At 42.0% G+C, this 18,013-nt stretch overlaps 2 protein-coding genes across 4 annotated transcripts in view; both read right to left on the bottom strand.

Moving 5' to 3' along the window:
* The window catches only part of ACAD10 (acyl-CoA dehydrogenase family member 10), a 47,545-nt gene that overhangs the window by 14,050 nt on the left and 15,482 nt on the right, over positions 1-18,013 (bottom strand). For all 3 annotated transcript variants that reach the window (XM_012778372.3, XM_020282927.2, XM_020282928.2), the window contains 6 exons: positions 17,369-17,510; positions 13,665-13,733; positions 11,232-11,413; positions 8,041-8,191; positions 4,785-4,930; positions 3,347-3,520 (listed from right to left, as the gene is read on the bottom strand). In XM_012778372.3, coding sequence (XP_012633826.2) covers positions 3,347-3,520; positions 4,785-4,930; positions 8,041-8,191; positions 11,232-11,413; positions 13,665-13,733; positions 17,369-17,510 — 864 coding nt within the window. The remainder of the gene's footprint in view (positions 1-3,346; positions 3,521-4,784; positions 4,931-8,040; positions 8,192-11,231; positions 11,414-13,664; positions 13,734-17,368; positions 17,511-18,013) is intronic.
* On the bottom strand, positions 10,429-10,945 carry LOC105878697 (large ribosomal subunit protein eL42-like; the record flags this gene model as incomplete). Its single annotated transcript, XM_012778388.2, has 1 exon — positions 10,429-10,945. A coding segment is annotated over one exon (366 nt), but the record flags the coding sequence as incomplete, so codon positions are not given.

Here is an 18,013-nt window from a genome sequence, read left to right as displayed (position 1 = left end):
GCATTTTTGTGCAGCTTTGGTATTAAAGATAGCTTACACTATTCCTTACTGAGTTAAGAACCAAATTCTTTGGTATCCAGCAGAGAATCAGCCCACTGGACCTCAACAGGTCTTTACTGAGCACTTTCTGGGTGCTGGGTATGGACCTAAGCCCTGGTGGGTCAGTTGGGAACCAGACACCCACCCCCCGTGCTGCAGTGGCACAGGGAGGCCGGTGACTGCAAGAGGGCTGCATTTTCCCCTCGTCGCTCAGACTGTACACGGCACATTGAAGGGAGAGATATTCTCCTCAAATTCATTGTTATTCACAATGATTTTCTTCTTCTAACAGAGTATGAGTTGCAGTCTTAATTTTTTTCTATTTAGTTGGATCTCGCTCTCAGACTGCTGCGTTGTCTCTGAGAAAGCCACTCGTATGAGCTTGGGTTGATTTAAAGCTATTGCTTCTGGTATATTCTCCCAAATGTAGTCCCAGCGTAAGAGACACCTCACTGGCGTCCACCTGAATTGCTGTCATAAGCACTTTATCCTTTCTAGAATTTCGGTGGCCATCGATGAGAATGCTGAATGTCTGTAGCCACCAATCACTGGAGGAGAGAGAACCGTGACTGGTACCGACTATGAACCTGCTCAGGCTGGTTTTGAACTCCTGACCTTGAGTAATCCACCCACCTCGGCCTCCCAGAGTGCTAGGATTACAGGCGTGAGCCACTGCGCCTGGCCCATCGGATGTTTTTATATTATTTTTTCAAAAAATGGATTTCATTATTTTTATGTGAGAAAACTAAGCCACTTCCTGTATGTCTGGCTGGCTTGTGGTGGGGGGAAGGGAGTGCACCATTGGGATCAGAGGAATAAAGGCCTGAAAGGACAGCACACCTATTTTTCTGTGTGGTGGCAAACATGGGTGTTTCACTTCCCAGCCAAGAGAAGCCTGAAGCCAAGTCAAAATGGTCCACGTGAGCCGAAGGGCTTCCTTCCTGATAGGCAAGTGGAGAACAATCCAGCGGGAGATTGTAAAATGGGTAATTCTTAGTGGGCAAACCTATTTGGCTATCCCCAGGGCACTGGAGCAGGGAACACAGAGAACTCACAGCACTGGGAAATGTCAGAGGCAATCAGGCCTGTTCATCCCCATAGGGTTTAGGGTTTAGCAGCCATCCTGTTTAATTAAATGTTTTCGGTTAGTTTTTACTGCAAAGCCATAACAAAAAAGAGAAATGGTGGCTTAGAACTAATGCTATCCAAAGGAGAGAAAAATATCATCTCTAGGAATTCCTGCTGACTGGGAACCCTGCTTATCAGATGATGTGAGAGTTCAAACTAGAGATTCTCCAGACACTGACTTTCCTCTAGACACTTGCTCACAACTCTGTACTCTAGGACCACTTGACACAGTGCTGGTGCTTAGTAGGACTCAGATGCTTGTGAATGAGTGATCAATTCCCTACCACAACTGACTGTCTCAGAAGAATCTAGCAACCTGGCTGAGAGTGCGTGCTGCCAGCAAGCTTGGGGTATGCTGATAGCAATCCTCTTACTGGGCAATTTGTCAGCACCTATAAAAATTTTAAATGCACATACTTTTTTATTATTATTTTAGCATATTATGGGAGTACAAGTGTTAAGGTTATGTATATTGCCACACAGCAATTTTAATTCTTTTTTTTTTTTTTTTTTTTTTAATTTTAAAGAGATTTATTCTGAGCCAAATTTGAGGACCATGACCCGGAGCCACTGCCAAGAGGCCTTGGGCCAGCAATTTTAATTCTGGGGATTTAACCTTCAGATATATTTACATATATATGAGAAAGGATGTCCACCAACCTGTTTGTAATTGCAAAAATCTGCAAATAATTCATATGGACATCAGTCAGGTAACTGATTAAATAACTTATAGTATATCCATACGTTGTAATGCTCTATAGAAATCAAAGAATGATATAGACTTGTACATACTCATGTGAAAACGTCTCTGTGTGAAATACTGTTAAGTGAAAAACAAAGCAAGGAATTTGCCCTGTATAGTTGTTAAATACCCAAATATATTTACACACATGCAAATATTCCACAGAAAGTCTTTTCTTTTTTCTTGAGACAGAGTCTCACTCTGTTGCCCAGGCTAGAGTGCCATGACGTCAGCTTAGCTCACAGTAACTTCAAACTCCTGGGCTTAAGCAATCCTTCTGCCTCAGCCTCCCTAGTAGCTGGGACTACAGCCATGTGCCATTATGCCTGGCTAATTTTTTCTATATATTTTTAGTTGGCCAATTAATTTCTTTCTATTTATAGTAGAGATGGGAGTCTCGCTCTTGCTCAGGCTGGTTTCGAACTCCTGATCTTGAGTGATCCTCCCGCCTCGGCCTCCCAGAGTGCTAGGATTATAGGCGTGAGCTACCACACCCGGCACATAGAAATTCTTAAGCATAAAAGATTTAAAAAAACAAAGTTCTGAAAAATACATGTAAGCAGATCACATTTGTGTAAAAAGAGGAGGAAAGAGAAGACAGATATATAGAAAAAAATTGGCAGGTTTAAGGAACTCTCAACAGTTACACTTATCTTTGAGGAACAATATTGGGAAGACAGAAAATAATTTTTTTCTTTTCTTGTTTTTTTTTTTTTTTTGAGACAGGGTCTTGCTCTGTTTTCTGGACTACAGTGCAGTGGCATCATCATAGCTAACTACGACCTTGAACTTCTGGGCTCAAGTAATCTTCCTGCCTCAGTCGCCCAAGTAACTGGGACTATAGGTGAGCACCACCATGCCCAGCTAATTTTTTTTCATTTTTATATAGAGATGAGATCTCATTATGTTGTTCAATTTGGTCTCAAATTCCTGGCCTCAAGTAATCCTCCCAATTCAGTCTCCCAAAGTGCTAGGATTACAGGTGTGAGTCATGGTGTCTAGCCGGAAAATAATTTTATATTCTTCTGTATGACTGAATTTTTATCATATGCATGTATACTTTAACTGAAAAAAATTTTCATTATTTTATATTTATATTTATTATTTATATTTATATTTTATTATATTTATTATATTCTATTTTGTTTTATTATATTATATTTATATTTATATATTATTATAATATATGTTATATTTATAATGCATTATTTTAATCATTAGAAAACAAGTTTAAATGTTTTACAGGAAATATATATGACAAATGGTTGGATTAACTGAATCTTACAGAATCCTGGCCAAACCAGTCCCTCCAAAGCCTTTTATAATTCTGGAAATGTAACCTTCAGATATAGTCACACACACGTGAGAAAGGTGGAAGCCCATCTTGGCTGTGACTCACACCCTCAGGCTGGCTCTGCGGGGTAGCCATCCTGTTACCTGTGAGAGATCGCTTGTAGACACCCTGCAGGATGGCACCCACGCGGAAAAAGGAGAAAGCCATATAGAAGTTCCAGTTCTCAATGGGAGGGATCCTCATGTGAAGACAGTACATCCTGAAATACTCCTCTGCAGTAGGGATTCCCAGCTGAGTCACATCACGGTCATTAAAACCTGGGAGAAAGACAAAGTCATTCCTGGGCAGTCAATGACACTACACTTCTCTGTGGCTGATAGGTCTTTAAATTCTGAAAATCACTATGTCCCTTGGAAACTAGTTTCACAACTAGTTCTAAGGGTTAGCTTGAGATTTCAGTAGCTCTTCCTCCCTCAGATGACTGGGAATCCAGGCATTTATTGTTCACAAATTGGCTCTTAAAGTTTCAGCCTAAATTGGCAGTAAAGGAAGGAATGGGGTCTTCCAGTTCCATCCAGACCACAGTTCAGGGGGGTGCTCATAATCTTCAACCAGTCATTTGATAAAAATGGCATTGAAAGAGGGATCTCACCAAACTGTGAAAAAGGTAATTACAAAAAATTTAAAAATTTCACTGATTTGCTTCATTTGTGATATTTTCATGATTTAGAATCATGTAATATATTCCATTCCTAAGAATTAATCCTAGATATTTTTACACAGAAGCAAAAATATTACTACAAAGATGCTCATTGCCTTTTTTTGCGGGGGTAAGGATGAGGTAATATTTTAAAAAATTAGAAACAAATATATATCCAAATAGGAATTAAACCAAAATGTCTTTATTTTTGTTATTATTTTTTTAATTTTTTTTTTTTTTTGAGACAGTCTCACTTTATTGCCCAGGCTAGAGTAAGTGCCGTGGCATCAGCCTAGCTCACAGCAACCTCAATCTCCTGGGCTCAAGCGATCCTCCTGCCTCAGCCTCAGCCTCAGCCTCAGCCTGGGACTACAGGCATGCACCACCATGCCTGGCTAATTTTTTGTATATATATTTTTAGTTGGCCAATTAATTTCTTTCTAATTTTAGTAGAGACGGGGTCTTGCTCTTGCTCAGGCTGGTTTCGAACTCCTGACCTCGAGCAATCCACCCACCTCGGCCTCCCAGAGTGCTAGGAGTCACCGCGCCTGGCCTTTAACTGTTTTTTGTTGTTGTTGCTATCATGGTACCTCCAATATTTTTACAATAAGCATATTTTTAATTTAAAAGTCTAAGTAGAAGTCAGCTATGTGAAAGCATGAGAGGTGCCTCAGCAGGCTTACTTTTCACCTAACATACATCCCACACCCATTGCCTCCCAAATGTGATAAGAATGTGTTCCACTTACAGGTTTTACCAAAACCACCAGGACCCCACATTCACATCCCAGCCCAATCACAAACTACTTCCGCTGAGTTTGTTCCAAAAGCTTGGAGAATGGAGCTGGCTTGTCCCTCTCTGCCCCCAGCGGAGGCTCCTACCTCTCAGCATGGGACAACTAGATGGCAGGTAGTGAGCCAGGCAGTTGTAGGCCACATCGGCAAGGGGGTCGCCTAAGGTAGAAAGTTCCCAGTCAAGCACAGCAAGGACCTCTGGCTTTTCTGGATGAAACAGCAGGTTGTCGAGCCTGCAAAGGCACAAAAGGAAGGAGAGACAACTCTAAGGAAACTGACCACCAGGGCAGACTCTGCCCCTCCAGGCCCACTCCCTGCCCTCTCTGTGCCTGCTTCAAAGGCTCCCTTGTGCTCTCTGGCTTGCAGCTGGACTCAGCAATCGAGGCAGCCGCAGGGGATAGGAAGGGGCCTGGTTATCTACTCCCCCAGCTCCTGCTCTGTAGACAGCTGACGGGTGGCTGCAATTCTCTCTACTAAGGGCCACCACTTTGGCCAGGCAGAGCTCCCCACAGAGCTGCCCTCTCTGGGTTGTGGGAATTACTCTCTCCCTGTAAGGGGTTTAAAATAGGTATGCAAATTCTTTGACACTGCTCCCGCAAAAAGTAGAGTCTAATTCTTCCCCCATTGAAGCACCTCACTTCTAACAAATATAATGCAGGTGAAAGTGAAGCTAAGGGCTCTTCCCAAGACTACATGACGACAGAAAAGGTAATAGGACTTCCGCCCGACCTCCCTCTCTCAGAACACACACCTTTGGGGCCCACAGTTGCAACATTAGAAATCTAGCTACCCACATGCCACCATGCTGGAGAAACCATGAGGGAAACCACAAAGAGACAGAGAGACCCAAGGAGCACAGCTATTTGTGTCTTCTCTGCCCAAGGCCCAGCATGCTAGCTCAGCCCCAGCCTGAGAGCCACCCAGTTGAAAAAGCTGTCCTGTCCCCAGACTGCAAAGATGCATGAGCAAAATAATGAGTCCCCCTTTACAGCCACTCAGGTCTGGAGTAGTTTGTTATACAGCAGTAAGACCCGGAGCACACAACTGCTCTTTCAGACCTAGGGCTGGTAAGGAGCCCCCACCGCTGCCAGCCCCAGGGTTCACACTGCTCCTCAGTGGCTCCTCTAAGCCATGCTATACCCCTGTATTGAACTCTCCTCAAATGGCCTCTTTAAGTCTGTTTCCTGCCAGGGTCCTCTCTAATGCATACTTTATTTAAAAGAAAAAGAAATAATCAACATGCAGAAAAATATGGAGAGTGATAGAACTCATGTGGCCATCTTCCAGATTTAACAGATGTCATATCTGCTTCTGTTATATTTGCTTCAGATTTAAATATATATATAAATATATATAATAGATGTAGCTAATGGCCTTCATCCCATTCCTTTCCCTCCTTCCTCAAAAATAACTGCATCCTGAAGTTGGTGTATATTAATATCAATCTCAGATATTTTTATGTTTCTTATCTGTATATGTATCTATAAACCACATATAGTGCTCTTTCAATTCTTTTAAAATTTACATAAATTTTATACACACACACACATATATATACTTTTGGAATTTCCTTTTTTTTTTTTTTAGAGATAGGGTCTTGCTATGTTGCCCAGGCTGGTCTTGAACTCTTGGCCTCATGCAATCCTCCTGCCTCTATCTCCCAAAGTGCTGGGATTACAGGTATAAGCCACCTCGCCCAGCCTGGGACTTACTTTTTTCTACTCAGCATTATCTTTTTTATGATGACTTATGTACCGCAAATTAGTTTATTTTACCCACTAAAAATTAGAATTCCTGCATATGAACAAATCACAATTTATCCTGTATTACAGTCATAGGAATGACCAATGGGAATACCTTTGTCTGAGTTTCCTGGCACCCAGGTGCAAATGCTTCTCCAGAAGAGGAATTATGAGCTGTCGCCTAGTCCCATCTCCTACGTTATTGGCTATTACTTTTCAATGTAGTTGTACCAGTTCATGCTCCTACTGCCACTGATCAGCTCTAGGAGATGGAAGCAATGTTCCTCCACTATCAACAGATGGAAAAACCTTTGACTGTAAGTGATGATCTATAAGTGGCAGCATACTGTCTAAAATCAGAGGCCGTCTTTCCTAAAAGGTCATCATACTTCATTACAGCTAAGGGAAGAGGTGCTCAAGCCACTGCTGGATGTCTCCTGCCCCTGTGCGCTTAATCACATTCACAGACACTCAAGATGCAAAAAGAGGCAAAGACAAGGTCCACGGAACAGCTGTTGTAGGCTGGTGACACCAAGGCCACCAAAAGAAATGGGTGGCAGTGGCTGGCAAGGAGAGTCCTGTTGGTGCTCCAGAGTCCCCAAATGGAGGGAGAAGTTGGACGGGGGAACCGGCTGCAGCCCAGCCGCATGCCGAGTTCAAGGCAGTGTGGGGAAATCCCTTGGTACAGTCAGCCAGGACTGACACGAGAGCATATGCATCATACGCTCGTGGACAACCACGCGACATGGAGAAAGTCTTGCTGGCCACTCTCAGATGCAGGGGGATTCCCCAAAGGTGGCTAAAGGAAGAAGCCAGGAACAAGTAACACAGGTCAAGCTAGTAAAGAAAAGCCAATCTCATTTGGAATACAAAGAAGTGTCTTTAAAATAAGCCTTTACTGTCTAGCCTTGTTTAATAAAAGGCACAGTTCCCCAGATGGGCAAAAAAACAACCAAATGCATCAGAGGCCCAAATAAGGCGTGCTCAGATCAAAAGCAGATCTCCAGGTGCTGCAAGGAAGCAGAAAACACTACAAAAGCTACCCAAACACCTAGGGGGCAGTTTTCACAGCAAGAGACAAGATGAAGCTAGACACTCATGCTGGATATGAGGCACATTGAAGTTCCAGTTTTAGCCACACTATAGACTCGTCATGTAGCCCAAGAAGACCACATCCACTCTCTCATTCCTTTCACTCCACAACCAACAGGAGTGTCCATTGCCCAACCCCTTGGGAGGTAAGAGACACCTCACTCTGCCTTATCGGCAAATAGTAGTTCTCAATGGAGAGTGACGCTGCCCTCCTTGGGGACACTGGACAGTATCCATGAACATTTTTGTTGTCACAGCTTGTGGGGGGAGGACGTGCTACTGGCATCTAGTGGGTAGAGGCCAGGGATGATGCTTGACATCCCACGGTGCACAGGTAGCCCCCACAACAAAGAATTATCTAACCCAAAATGTCACAGTGCCGAGGGTGAGAAACGCTGCCTTAAAAGGCCAGGCACAAGGAGACTCTGCAATGGGAGTAATTCCCACTGTACACTGGGCCCTTCCAATGCCCTTGCCATCATCTTCAGCTCTCCTAGCGCCTCGTCCACCTGAAGTCGCCGTGCACCACCGTGGTCCTCTGCTGACTGGGGAGATGGAGCGGCAGCCACTCGATGAGCCTCTCCATCGCCGGGATGGTGCTGGTTTCCGAGGCTCGGTACTGCTTAATCCAGGTTTGCACCTGGCGAGGAATATAGTCCCCTAGGGAAAGAGGATTAGAACATGGTGTGCTATTTCAACAAACTACAAAAGTTTCAAAAATTAACCGGCGTGGTAAAACCCTTTGTAACACTCTCCACTGGCACCACAGCTTTGAACTACAGCTTTGAATACACTCCTACATTCCCCATGCAAATGCTCCCGCTGCCTCAAGGTGGAAGCCACTGGCTGTTTAGTCTTGGCTGGATGAGTGTGGTCTGGGCACTGTTCCCAGCCACCTGGCCTCCAAGCATGATCCCTGGCCCTCTTAAAGATCTTGTGAGCTTCCTAATAGCCTTTAATAATCCCTTTTAGTCTACACAATAGTGGTTGGCTAAGAGCATGAACTCTGGAGCCCAACTGCTAGGATCTGAACCCCAGTTCTGCCATTCTCTAGTTATGTGATGATCTCAGGCAGGTTACTTAACCTCTCTATGCCTTCGTTTCCTCATCTTGAGATGGTCCTCACAGAGCTGTTGGGAGGATAAAATACAGCCCTTGGAACTGTTCTTGGCATGTGGTGAGTACAACATGAGTGTTTACCATTACCAATCAGCTGCTTGCTAAGAAACTCAAGAGATGCCACAGTTAAGGGACTCGAAAGTTACGTCTAGGAACATAAACCAGAATGAATTCTGGAGTCAACCCAGGCCATGGTCTAGCTCCTCACTTGGTTTAACCTCTCTGAGCCACCACTGCTTCACTGGTGCAGCAAGAATACTGATGCCTGTGTTCCGCAGGGTTGTCGAGAAGACTACGTGAAATCCATACATGATGCACCAAGCACGGTGCCAGCAGAGAAGGCTGCCCTACAGGTGGTGGCCATTATTAATGTCCCTATTATTAGCTGTCAATTGACAATTACTAATTGCCACTATTAATAACATAATAATTAATAAAAAAAAGTGTTAGGTCCCTGGCTCTAAGCCAAGCCTTCACTCCTTATCTAAAAGAAAAATGTTCCCCAGACGATGAAGCCTTTGAAGACAAGGACAGAGAAGTCAGCCTCCTTCTGCAGAGTCCACTGCATCGAAATGCTGGCCCTGTGGAGGATGCCCTGGGCTGTGAGACGTGGAGATCAAAATCCGTAGGAATTTAATTGGAAACGAATCAAGCCTTTAGGACTATCTGCCAGTTTTTAAGAATTACAAGAAATAGAAGATAGCAATAAATGAAACCACAAGGAAATAACAGAGACAAATCTGTAAAACAACTGACTTGGTCTCTTAAAAAGTTCATTAAAGGCCGGGCACAGTGGCTTATGCCTGTAATCCTAGCATTTTGGGAGGTCAAGGCAGGAGGACTGCTTTAGCTCAGGAGTTCAAGACCAGCCTGAGCAAGAGCGAGACCCTATCTTTACTATAAATAGAAAAAATTAGCCAACCAACTAAAAACAGAAAAAATTAGCCAGGTGCAGTGGCATGTGCCTGTAGTCCCAGCTACTCAGGAGGCCGGGGCGAGAGGATCGTTTGAGCCCAGGAGTCTGAGGTTGCTGTGAGCTAGGCTGACGCCACGGCACTCTAGATCAGGCAACAGAGTGAGACTCTTGTCTCAAAAAAAAAAAAATAATAATTTAAAAAAAACAAGTGGGAGACTGTTCTAGATTCCCTGATTGGATCCTGATTTGGAAAAAAACCCACTTAAAATGGCAAATGTTCTTGGATATGATGATGGTACGAAATGTCCTTATTTTTAGAAAACTCATATTAAAGTATTTAGGAATGAAGTGTCATAGTCTCTACAACTTTGTCTTGATACAACTTTGTTAATCATACAAATATACATATATACATATCTATATATAATATGAGAGAGAGAGATAAGCAGCAAATATGGCAAAAGTTAACCATTGTTGAGATTAGTGGTAGGCATATTGTTATTCATTGTACTATTTTAACGTTTCTGTTAGTTTGAAAACTACCATAAGAAGTCAAATGTGGGCTGGGCATGGTGGCTCATGCCTGTAATCCTAGCACTCTGGGAGGCCAAGGCAAGAGGATCCTTTGAGCTCAGGAATTCGAGACCAGCCTGAGCAAGAGCGAGACCCCATCTCTACTAAAAATAGAAAGAAATTAATTGGCCAACTAAAAATACATAGCAAAAGTTAGCCGGGCATGGTGGCACATGCCTGTAGTCCCAGCTACTCGGGAGGCTGAGGCAGTAGGATTGCTTGAGCCCAGGAGTTTGAGGTTGCTGTGAGCTATGACAATACCACTGCACTCTAGCCTGGGTAACAGAGTGAGACCCTGTCTCTAAAAAACAAGACCAAAAAACTATCACTGTTGAAAAGAATATTTATGGGAAGGGGTGAAAATTGGAGCAAAATGTATCTTAAATATCCTTTTTTTTTAACTTCAAGATTTTATTGTCTTCATAATAAATAAAAGACGCTTAGAACTGGATTACTTGGCCCTTTCTCTTCTTATCTCCTCCCAGTTCAAAATGCTTGCATCTCTTAATAGCCAGCATTCTCTTAGATCTGCAGTTGGGCTTGACACACTCAAGCCTCAGCACAATCTTCTTTGTAGTTTTAGTCTTTTCCCAGAAAACCGGCTTAGTCTGCCCACCATAGCCACTCTGCTTCCTATCATAACGCCGCTTTCCCTGGGCATACAGAGAATCCTTGCCCTTCTTGTACTGTGTCACTTTGTGGGGTTGGTGCTTGCCACATTTCTTACAGAAAGTCCAGCGGGTTTTAGGAACGTTCACGTTTGCATGCACGCTATTGGAAACGAAAAATATCTTAAATACCCTTGGCCAGTATCAGAAAAAACAAAAATTTAAATGGTCTAGTGAGATAAAAGTTGTAGAGGAGAGAGATTCTGTAGTCCATATAGTTAGTCTGTGAAGGGATTTATCCAAGGCTAAAATGTCCAAGTCAGCAACACCTCATTAAAACTACACTGGATTTCCAAGGAAGAAGCTGAAGTTCACTTTACATTTAGCAAACACCTGGTGTGTGAATAGCTGAAACCATTCGAATCTTAAAAGCAGAGCTGCTAGTGATAAAATAACCAGCATGGGCAATGTGCCTCTAGCTCACCATGCTTCCCGTAGTCTTCCAGGCCTGCAGCCTGGAGGTCCACACTGTGGATTTTGCACAGGACTCTGTTCATGGCAGTGTATATGGCTCGCCTCTGGCTGGGCTCCAAGCCTGGCAGGGAAGGGTCTTTATAGATGACACCTGGGCAGTACTCCATCAAATAGAAGGGGGTACCAATGATGCTGGAAGGGATGAAACAGACAGGGTGTTTCAGGGGCCCAACTGCTAATGTGGAGGGCTGTGAGTCATGGCCCTGCTCTAACTGTCCCTGGGTGTACGGGTTGAGTGCTGGTGCAGAGTTCAGACCCAGAAGACTGAACACTTCCTTTTTCCTTTGCACATAAGCACAGGGCATAGAAATATCCCTTCTCCCAGCTGACACACACACACACACACACACACACACACACACACACACACACACACACACACATATACTTCTTTGCCACCATGCTGCTCTCTTATCTTTGATCCATTTGTAGAAGCCATCAGAATGGGTTTAAGTGTGACAATGTAGAAAGTGGCGAGGATATGAGGGAGACTTTAGAGTCCTACAGAACCAGGTATAAATCCCACCTCTGCTCTTTACTAGCAGTGTGACCCTGAGAAACTTACCAAACCTCTCTGAGCTTTGGGGTTTGGGGTTTTTTCTTTTCTGTTTTTTTTTTTTTTTTTTTTCTGCTTTTTTGTTCTTATTTGTCCAGGACCATTTTCTCCCTTTATGCTTTGGTGGGATTTTTTGTTGTTTTTAAATCTGTAAAACATACTGACTTCAAAGGTAATTGTAAAAATTAAGTGAGCAAATATATACAGTGCCTGGCCTGGTGTCCGGTTCCAATGAGGCTTCAATAAATATCCCTTCTTGTTATTGAGTTGTTTTAATCATGTTTTGGTAGTAGGAACTGTATAACATACACTACCCAGTAGTATTAAAGTGACCTGCTGACATGTAATTAATCTACCTTTTAGTCATTACTAGTAGTCAGTTTACTACTCTAAAAAATTATTTTGGGCTGGGCATAGTAGCTCATGCCTGTAATCCTAGCACTCTGGGAGGCCTAGGTGGGTGGATTGCTCAAGGTCAGGAGTTCGAAACCAGCCTGAGCAAGAGCAAGACCCAGTCTCTACTATAAATAGAAAGAAATTAATTGGCCAACTAATATATATAGAAGAAATTAGCCGGGCATGGTGACACATGCCTGCAGCCCCAGCTACTCGGGAGGCTGAGGCAGAAGAATTGCTTGAGCCCAGGAGTTTGAGGTTGCTGTAAGCTAGGCTGATGCCATGACACTCTACCCTGGGCAACAGAGTGAGACTCTGTCTCAAAAAAAAAATAATAAAATAAAAAAATAAAAAATTATTTTGAAAATTCTACCATTATAAATATTTATCCTGAGTTGAAAAACTTACAAAAGACATCTCTGGGATAATTGCGGAAATTCAAAGATGGTGTAGATATTAAATAATATTATTAAATTATTATTAATTATCTTAGGTAAAATAATGGGGCTGTGGTTATGGAAGAAAACATCTTTATCTAAAGAGATGTGTGCCGTCTGAAACTTACTACAAAAGGTCAGTCAAAAAAATAATTACATATATATTATACACATATACATATATACACAGAAAGCAAATGTGGCAAAATGTTAATAATGTTTTAATCTAGGTAAAGCATAAATAGGTATTTATTACACTATTTTTTCCTCTTTCACCTTTTCTGTATGTTTCCAAATTTTCGTAATTATAAAAAGTTGGGCAAAGGCCGGGTGCGATGGCTCACACCTGTAATCCTAGCACTCTGGGAGGCCTAGGTGGGCAGCCTGCTCAAGGTCAGGAGTTCGAAACCAGCCTGAGCAAGAGTGAGACCCCATCTCTACTATAAATAGAAAGAAATTAATTGGCCAACTAATATATACAGAAAAAATCAGCCGGGCATGGTGGCTCATGCCTGTAGTCCCAGCTACTCGGGAGGCTGAGGCAGGAGGATTGCTTGAGCCCAGGAGTTTGAGGTTGCTGTGAGCTAGGCTGACGCCACAGCACTCACTCTAGCCTGGGCAACAAAGCGAGACTCTATCTCAAAAAAATAAAAAGTTGGGCAAAAAGAGAAAAGACTTGTTACAAAGCTGTTTCAAATAGTTTAGAAAGACCACAATAAAAAATTAACAAAAACAAGCAACATGAAACTAGATGAATATATATTTTTGGAATGTTCAAAAAGATGTTTTCTACCAATCTCATAAAAGCAGGCATATGTTGATCTTTCAGGATAACTTAAAAATCTGAGAACTTCTGGGGGAGGTTGCTATAAAGTCTCTTTTCTCTCCTACCCAAATTTTATTTGTCTTGAACAATCTGGAATTTGAATTAGCAAATAGGCTTTTCACTCCTGTAGGTTGAATATGCAATGGCAAAAGTACATCTGAGCTTTACCTTGAATCTTCACAGAGGTCAATGACGTTAGGGACAGGTACTCCAGCCTTTGCAAGGGCTTTCATAATCCTGCCAGAACAAAATAACATAAGAATAACTGCTGGCAGAACTGATGAAATGTTCTTGAAATTACTTTTCTGATTTAAAAATTAGTACAGGCATAAATTGAAATGGAATTCTAAAAAATATTCAATTGACCCAAAAGTAGATAAGAACACAAAACAGATGGGATAAACAAAAAACAAATGGTGAAGTCATAGATCTAAATCAAACATATCAATATATGAGCTGACTATATGATGTCTATAAGAGTTATGCTTTAAATATAAAAATATAGATAGGTTGAAAATGAAAGGCTAGAAAGGAAAGTACTGTGCAATTGCTAAGTATAAAGAAGCCGGTGTGGCTACTTCAGTACCAGATAAAGTGGGCTTTCAGGCAGAGTATTACAAGAGACAAAGACATTTCAAAACAATACAACAGTTAATTATCAGGAAGATATTACAATCATAAATACATATGTGCTTTAAACATAGCTTAGAAATACATGAAGTAAAAATGATTCCCAATTAAAGAGAAAAGTGGACAAATCCACAATCATAGTTGGGATTTTCACACCCCTTTCTCAGTAATGATAGAACTAGACCAAGAGCTTTATCTAAAGACATAGATCTGAACAACACTACCAACCAACTTGACTTCATGGATATTTCTAGAACACTCACTCAGCAATTGCAAAATACATATTATTTCCAAGTATATGTAATATGTTTACCAAGATGAATCATGTGCTGATCCATAAAATAAGTCTCATTAAATTTCAATAAATATTGAAATCTTGCAGAATATTTCTCAGATCTCAGTGGAATTAAACTAGAATATGACTAAACCAATGTGTGGTATCTAGAAAAAAACCAAATATTTGAAAACTAGACAACATACTTCTATATTTCAAATTAGAATAACAAAAATATAAAATTTGCAGAATGCAGCTATGAAGTGCTTAGAAAGAAACTTACAACTTTAAATGTATTAGAAAAGAAGAAAGATATTCACTGACTTAAGGTTACATCTTAAGAAGGTAAAAATAAACCCAGAGTAAGTAGAGGAAAGGGAATAAAATTAACAGTAGGAATAAAGTAAAAACAGAAACAATTAACAAAACCAAACATTGGTTCTTTGAATAGATCAACACAATTGATACATACCTAGCTAGAATGATGAGAGAGAGAAAGAGAGAGAGAGAGAACAAATTAACAATCAATACCAGGAATGATAAAGAGGGGATATTAATGCAGATCCTATATACTTTATTTATTTATTTTTTTTGAGACAGAGTCTTGCTTTGATGCCCAGGCTAGAGTGAGTGCCGTGGCGTCAGCCTAGCTCACAGCAACCTCAAACTCCTGGGCTCAAGCGATCCTCCTGCCTCAGCCTCCCGAGTAGCTGGGACTACAGGCATGTGCCACCATGCCCGGCTGATTTTTCTCTATATATATTAGTTGGCCAATTAATTTCTTTCTATTTATAGTAGACACAGGGTCTCGCTCTTGCTCAGGTTGGTTTTCAACTCCTGACCTCGAGCAATCCACCCCCCTCGGCCTCCCAGAGAGCTAGGATTACAGGCGTGAGCCACCGCGCCCGGCACTCTATATACTTTAAAAGGCAGGCTAGGCTGAAGCTGGAAGATCACCTGAGCCCACTGCTCTGTAACATGGACAACAGAACGAGAACCTATCTTAAAAAAAAAAAAAGGATAATAAGGTAATATGATGAATAATAATGATGAATAATAAATTCGACAGCTTAGGTGAAATGGAAAAATTCCTTAGCAATTCCAACTTATCAAAACTAAAATAAGATGAAATAAAATATCTGAGTAACCCTGTATTTATTAAACTTAATTCATAATAAAAAACCTTCTCCTAAAGAAAATTCCTGGCACAGATGATTTTAGTGGTGAATTCTATGAAACATTCAAGGAAGAAATCTTTTTTTTTTTTTTTTAAGAGACAGGGTCTTGCTGTCACCCAGAATGGAGTACAGTGGTCATAGCTCATGACAGCCTCAAACTCCTGCGATCAAGTGATCCTCCGACCTCAGCCTCCTGAGTAGCTGGGACAACAGGTGTATGCCACAACACCTGGCTAATTTTTTAATTTTTTGTAGAGATGTGCATTCCTGGATTTTTTGAATATCATTCTAGCACTCCAGAATTCCTTGGTACTTCTGGGAATGGGTAGAAAGAAATCCCAAGCATGATGTATAGAAAACAGAGTGGTGGTTTTACAGTTTTAGGGTCTCTCTTTCCACAAATACACATCTGCTCTTACATGGGCACATAGTAAGTGCCCAGAAATAGCTGTAGGTTTTCTCCTGTGAGCAATCCCTAAGGCTTCATAATTATCAGTCAGAAGTCCCTAGGACACCTGGATAAGGCAGAGTGTAAGAACCAAAGGGTCAAGAGGAGAGACAGTAAACAACAAGAACGAGGAGGGGCTGGGAGGTGAAATCCCATTTTCCTTATTACTCTCTGCAACTCTCCTTTTGCAGAGCGTAAGAAGCTGAAATAAGAAGAAAGCAGGGCAAATCTCCCAGGATAGTGAGCCCCACTCCAGAGCTCTTTTGTGGCTTTGTGGCCCACCTGCCAAGGGATTTGGAGTGAAGTTTTTTCCTATGTTCTATGTTTAAATTTTCCTATTTGCAAAACAAACTATCTTACTTGGGATGGGTTATAATACATTTATTATTTTAAATATTTTAGTATAGAAAATTTCAAACACATATAAAGGTAGAGAGATGTGTATAGTTAACCTCATTACCTATCATCCAGCTTCAATGATTATCCACTCATGGCCACATGTAGCCCCACTAATATATTGATTTTAAGACTAAAGATCCTAAAGATTTTAATCTTTACTAGAAAGTTTTTAAGACTAAAGAGCATCTCATGAGATGTGCACCATCTGGGGGATGGTCATGATGGAGACTCAGACTTTTGTGGGGAGGGGGGGAAATGGGCATTTATTGAAACCTTAAAATCTGTACCCCCATAATATACCAAAATAAAAAAAATAATTAAAAAAAAAAAAAAAAAGAGCATCTCAATAATGCCTTTTTTCATCTAGAAGTGCCAAAAAAAATCTAGTCTCCTGTAGGTTTAGGAATAGAAAAGAGAAGCCAAACTTCTGAATGAAATTAGGTTGTGGCCAGGCGCGGTGGCTCACGCCTGTAATCCTAGCACTCTGGGAGGCCAGGGTGGGTGGATTGTTCGAGGTCAGGAGTTCAAAACCAGCCTGAGCAAGAGTGAGACCCTGTCTCTACCATAAATAGAAAGAAATTAATTGGCAAACTAATATATATAGAAAAAATTAGCTGAGCATGGTGGCGCATGCCTGTAGTCCCAGCTACTCGGGAGGCTGAGGCAGAGGATCACTTGAGCCCAGGTGTTTGAGGTTGCTGTGAGCTAGGCTGATGCCACAGCACTCACTCTAGCCTGGGCGACAAAGCAAGACTCTGTCTCAAAAAAAGAAATAAAAGAAAGAAATCAGGTTGTGTGTTTTCATTTGAAATAACCGAGAGATTCCAATTGCAGTTTTAAACGTGTCAGGGCACTTTTATGGAATGCTGACTTTTCAGCTAAGGGCTGAGTGTGTGCAACATGGAGGCCAGGTGGGCAAGTGCCCTTCGCCGTGAGAACTTACCTGAACTCCCTCTCCACTGCGTGGGCAGATGGAAGGAGCGTCCCTGGAGGTTTCTTCCTCAGAACCAGCTGGTGATTGGCCAGTCTGACATAGTAAGTTGGATTTGACTGCCCGTGATCAAACTGTAGGAGTTCCAACGGGCCTGCAAATTTGCAAACATCAAAAACTCAAACCTGATCCAGAGGACAGATCTGGACATTCTTTCTTTCTAATGAGTCCTGCACTAGGGATGAAAAATATCCTTATCTGGTATGCAGAGCAAGGAAGGTACCTCCTCCCTGGGTACCAGGAGTGATAGAGTCCCAGCCGCACCTGCCAGCTCGGGTCCAGAATCACATGCCATTACAGTTTGGCAAAGGCTACTGGCTTTACACCATGGTAATTTTCTCACTTTGTGCGGGTGTCCGATTTTACCCTTCTTGCCAGCTCCTGCTCCATGACCAAAACCATTTTTATTCTGTTTATCAACCACAAGCACAGTCATGGCAACCCATCTTGCCAAATGGAATGCTTTAAGCCTGAAGATGAAAAGTGCCCTTGTATGTCCCTCAGCCTGACACTGACGTGACAGCCAAAAGGAGCTATGCAGAGGCCTCTGGCTCAAGCCAAAGCTGCTTCCGTGGGAGCCATTTCCCACTCCACCAG

This window comes from Microcebus murinus, chromosome 22 (genome assembly GCF_040939455.1).
Source record: "Microcebus murinus isolate Inina chromosome 22, M.murinus_Inina_mat1.0, whole genome shotgun sequence".
NCBI classification, from domain to species: domain Eukaryota; kingdom Metazoa; phylum Chordata; class Mammalia; order Primates; family Cheirogaleidae; genus Microcebus; species Microcebus murinus.
Note: the sequence above shows the minus strand (reverse complement) of the source record. Positions and strands in the feature narration are given on the sequence as shown.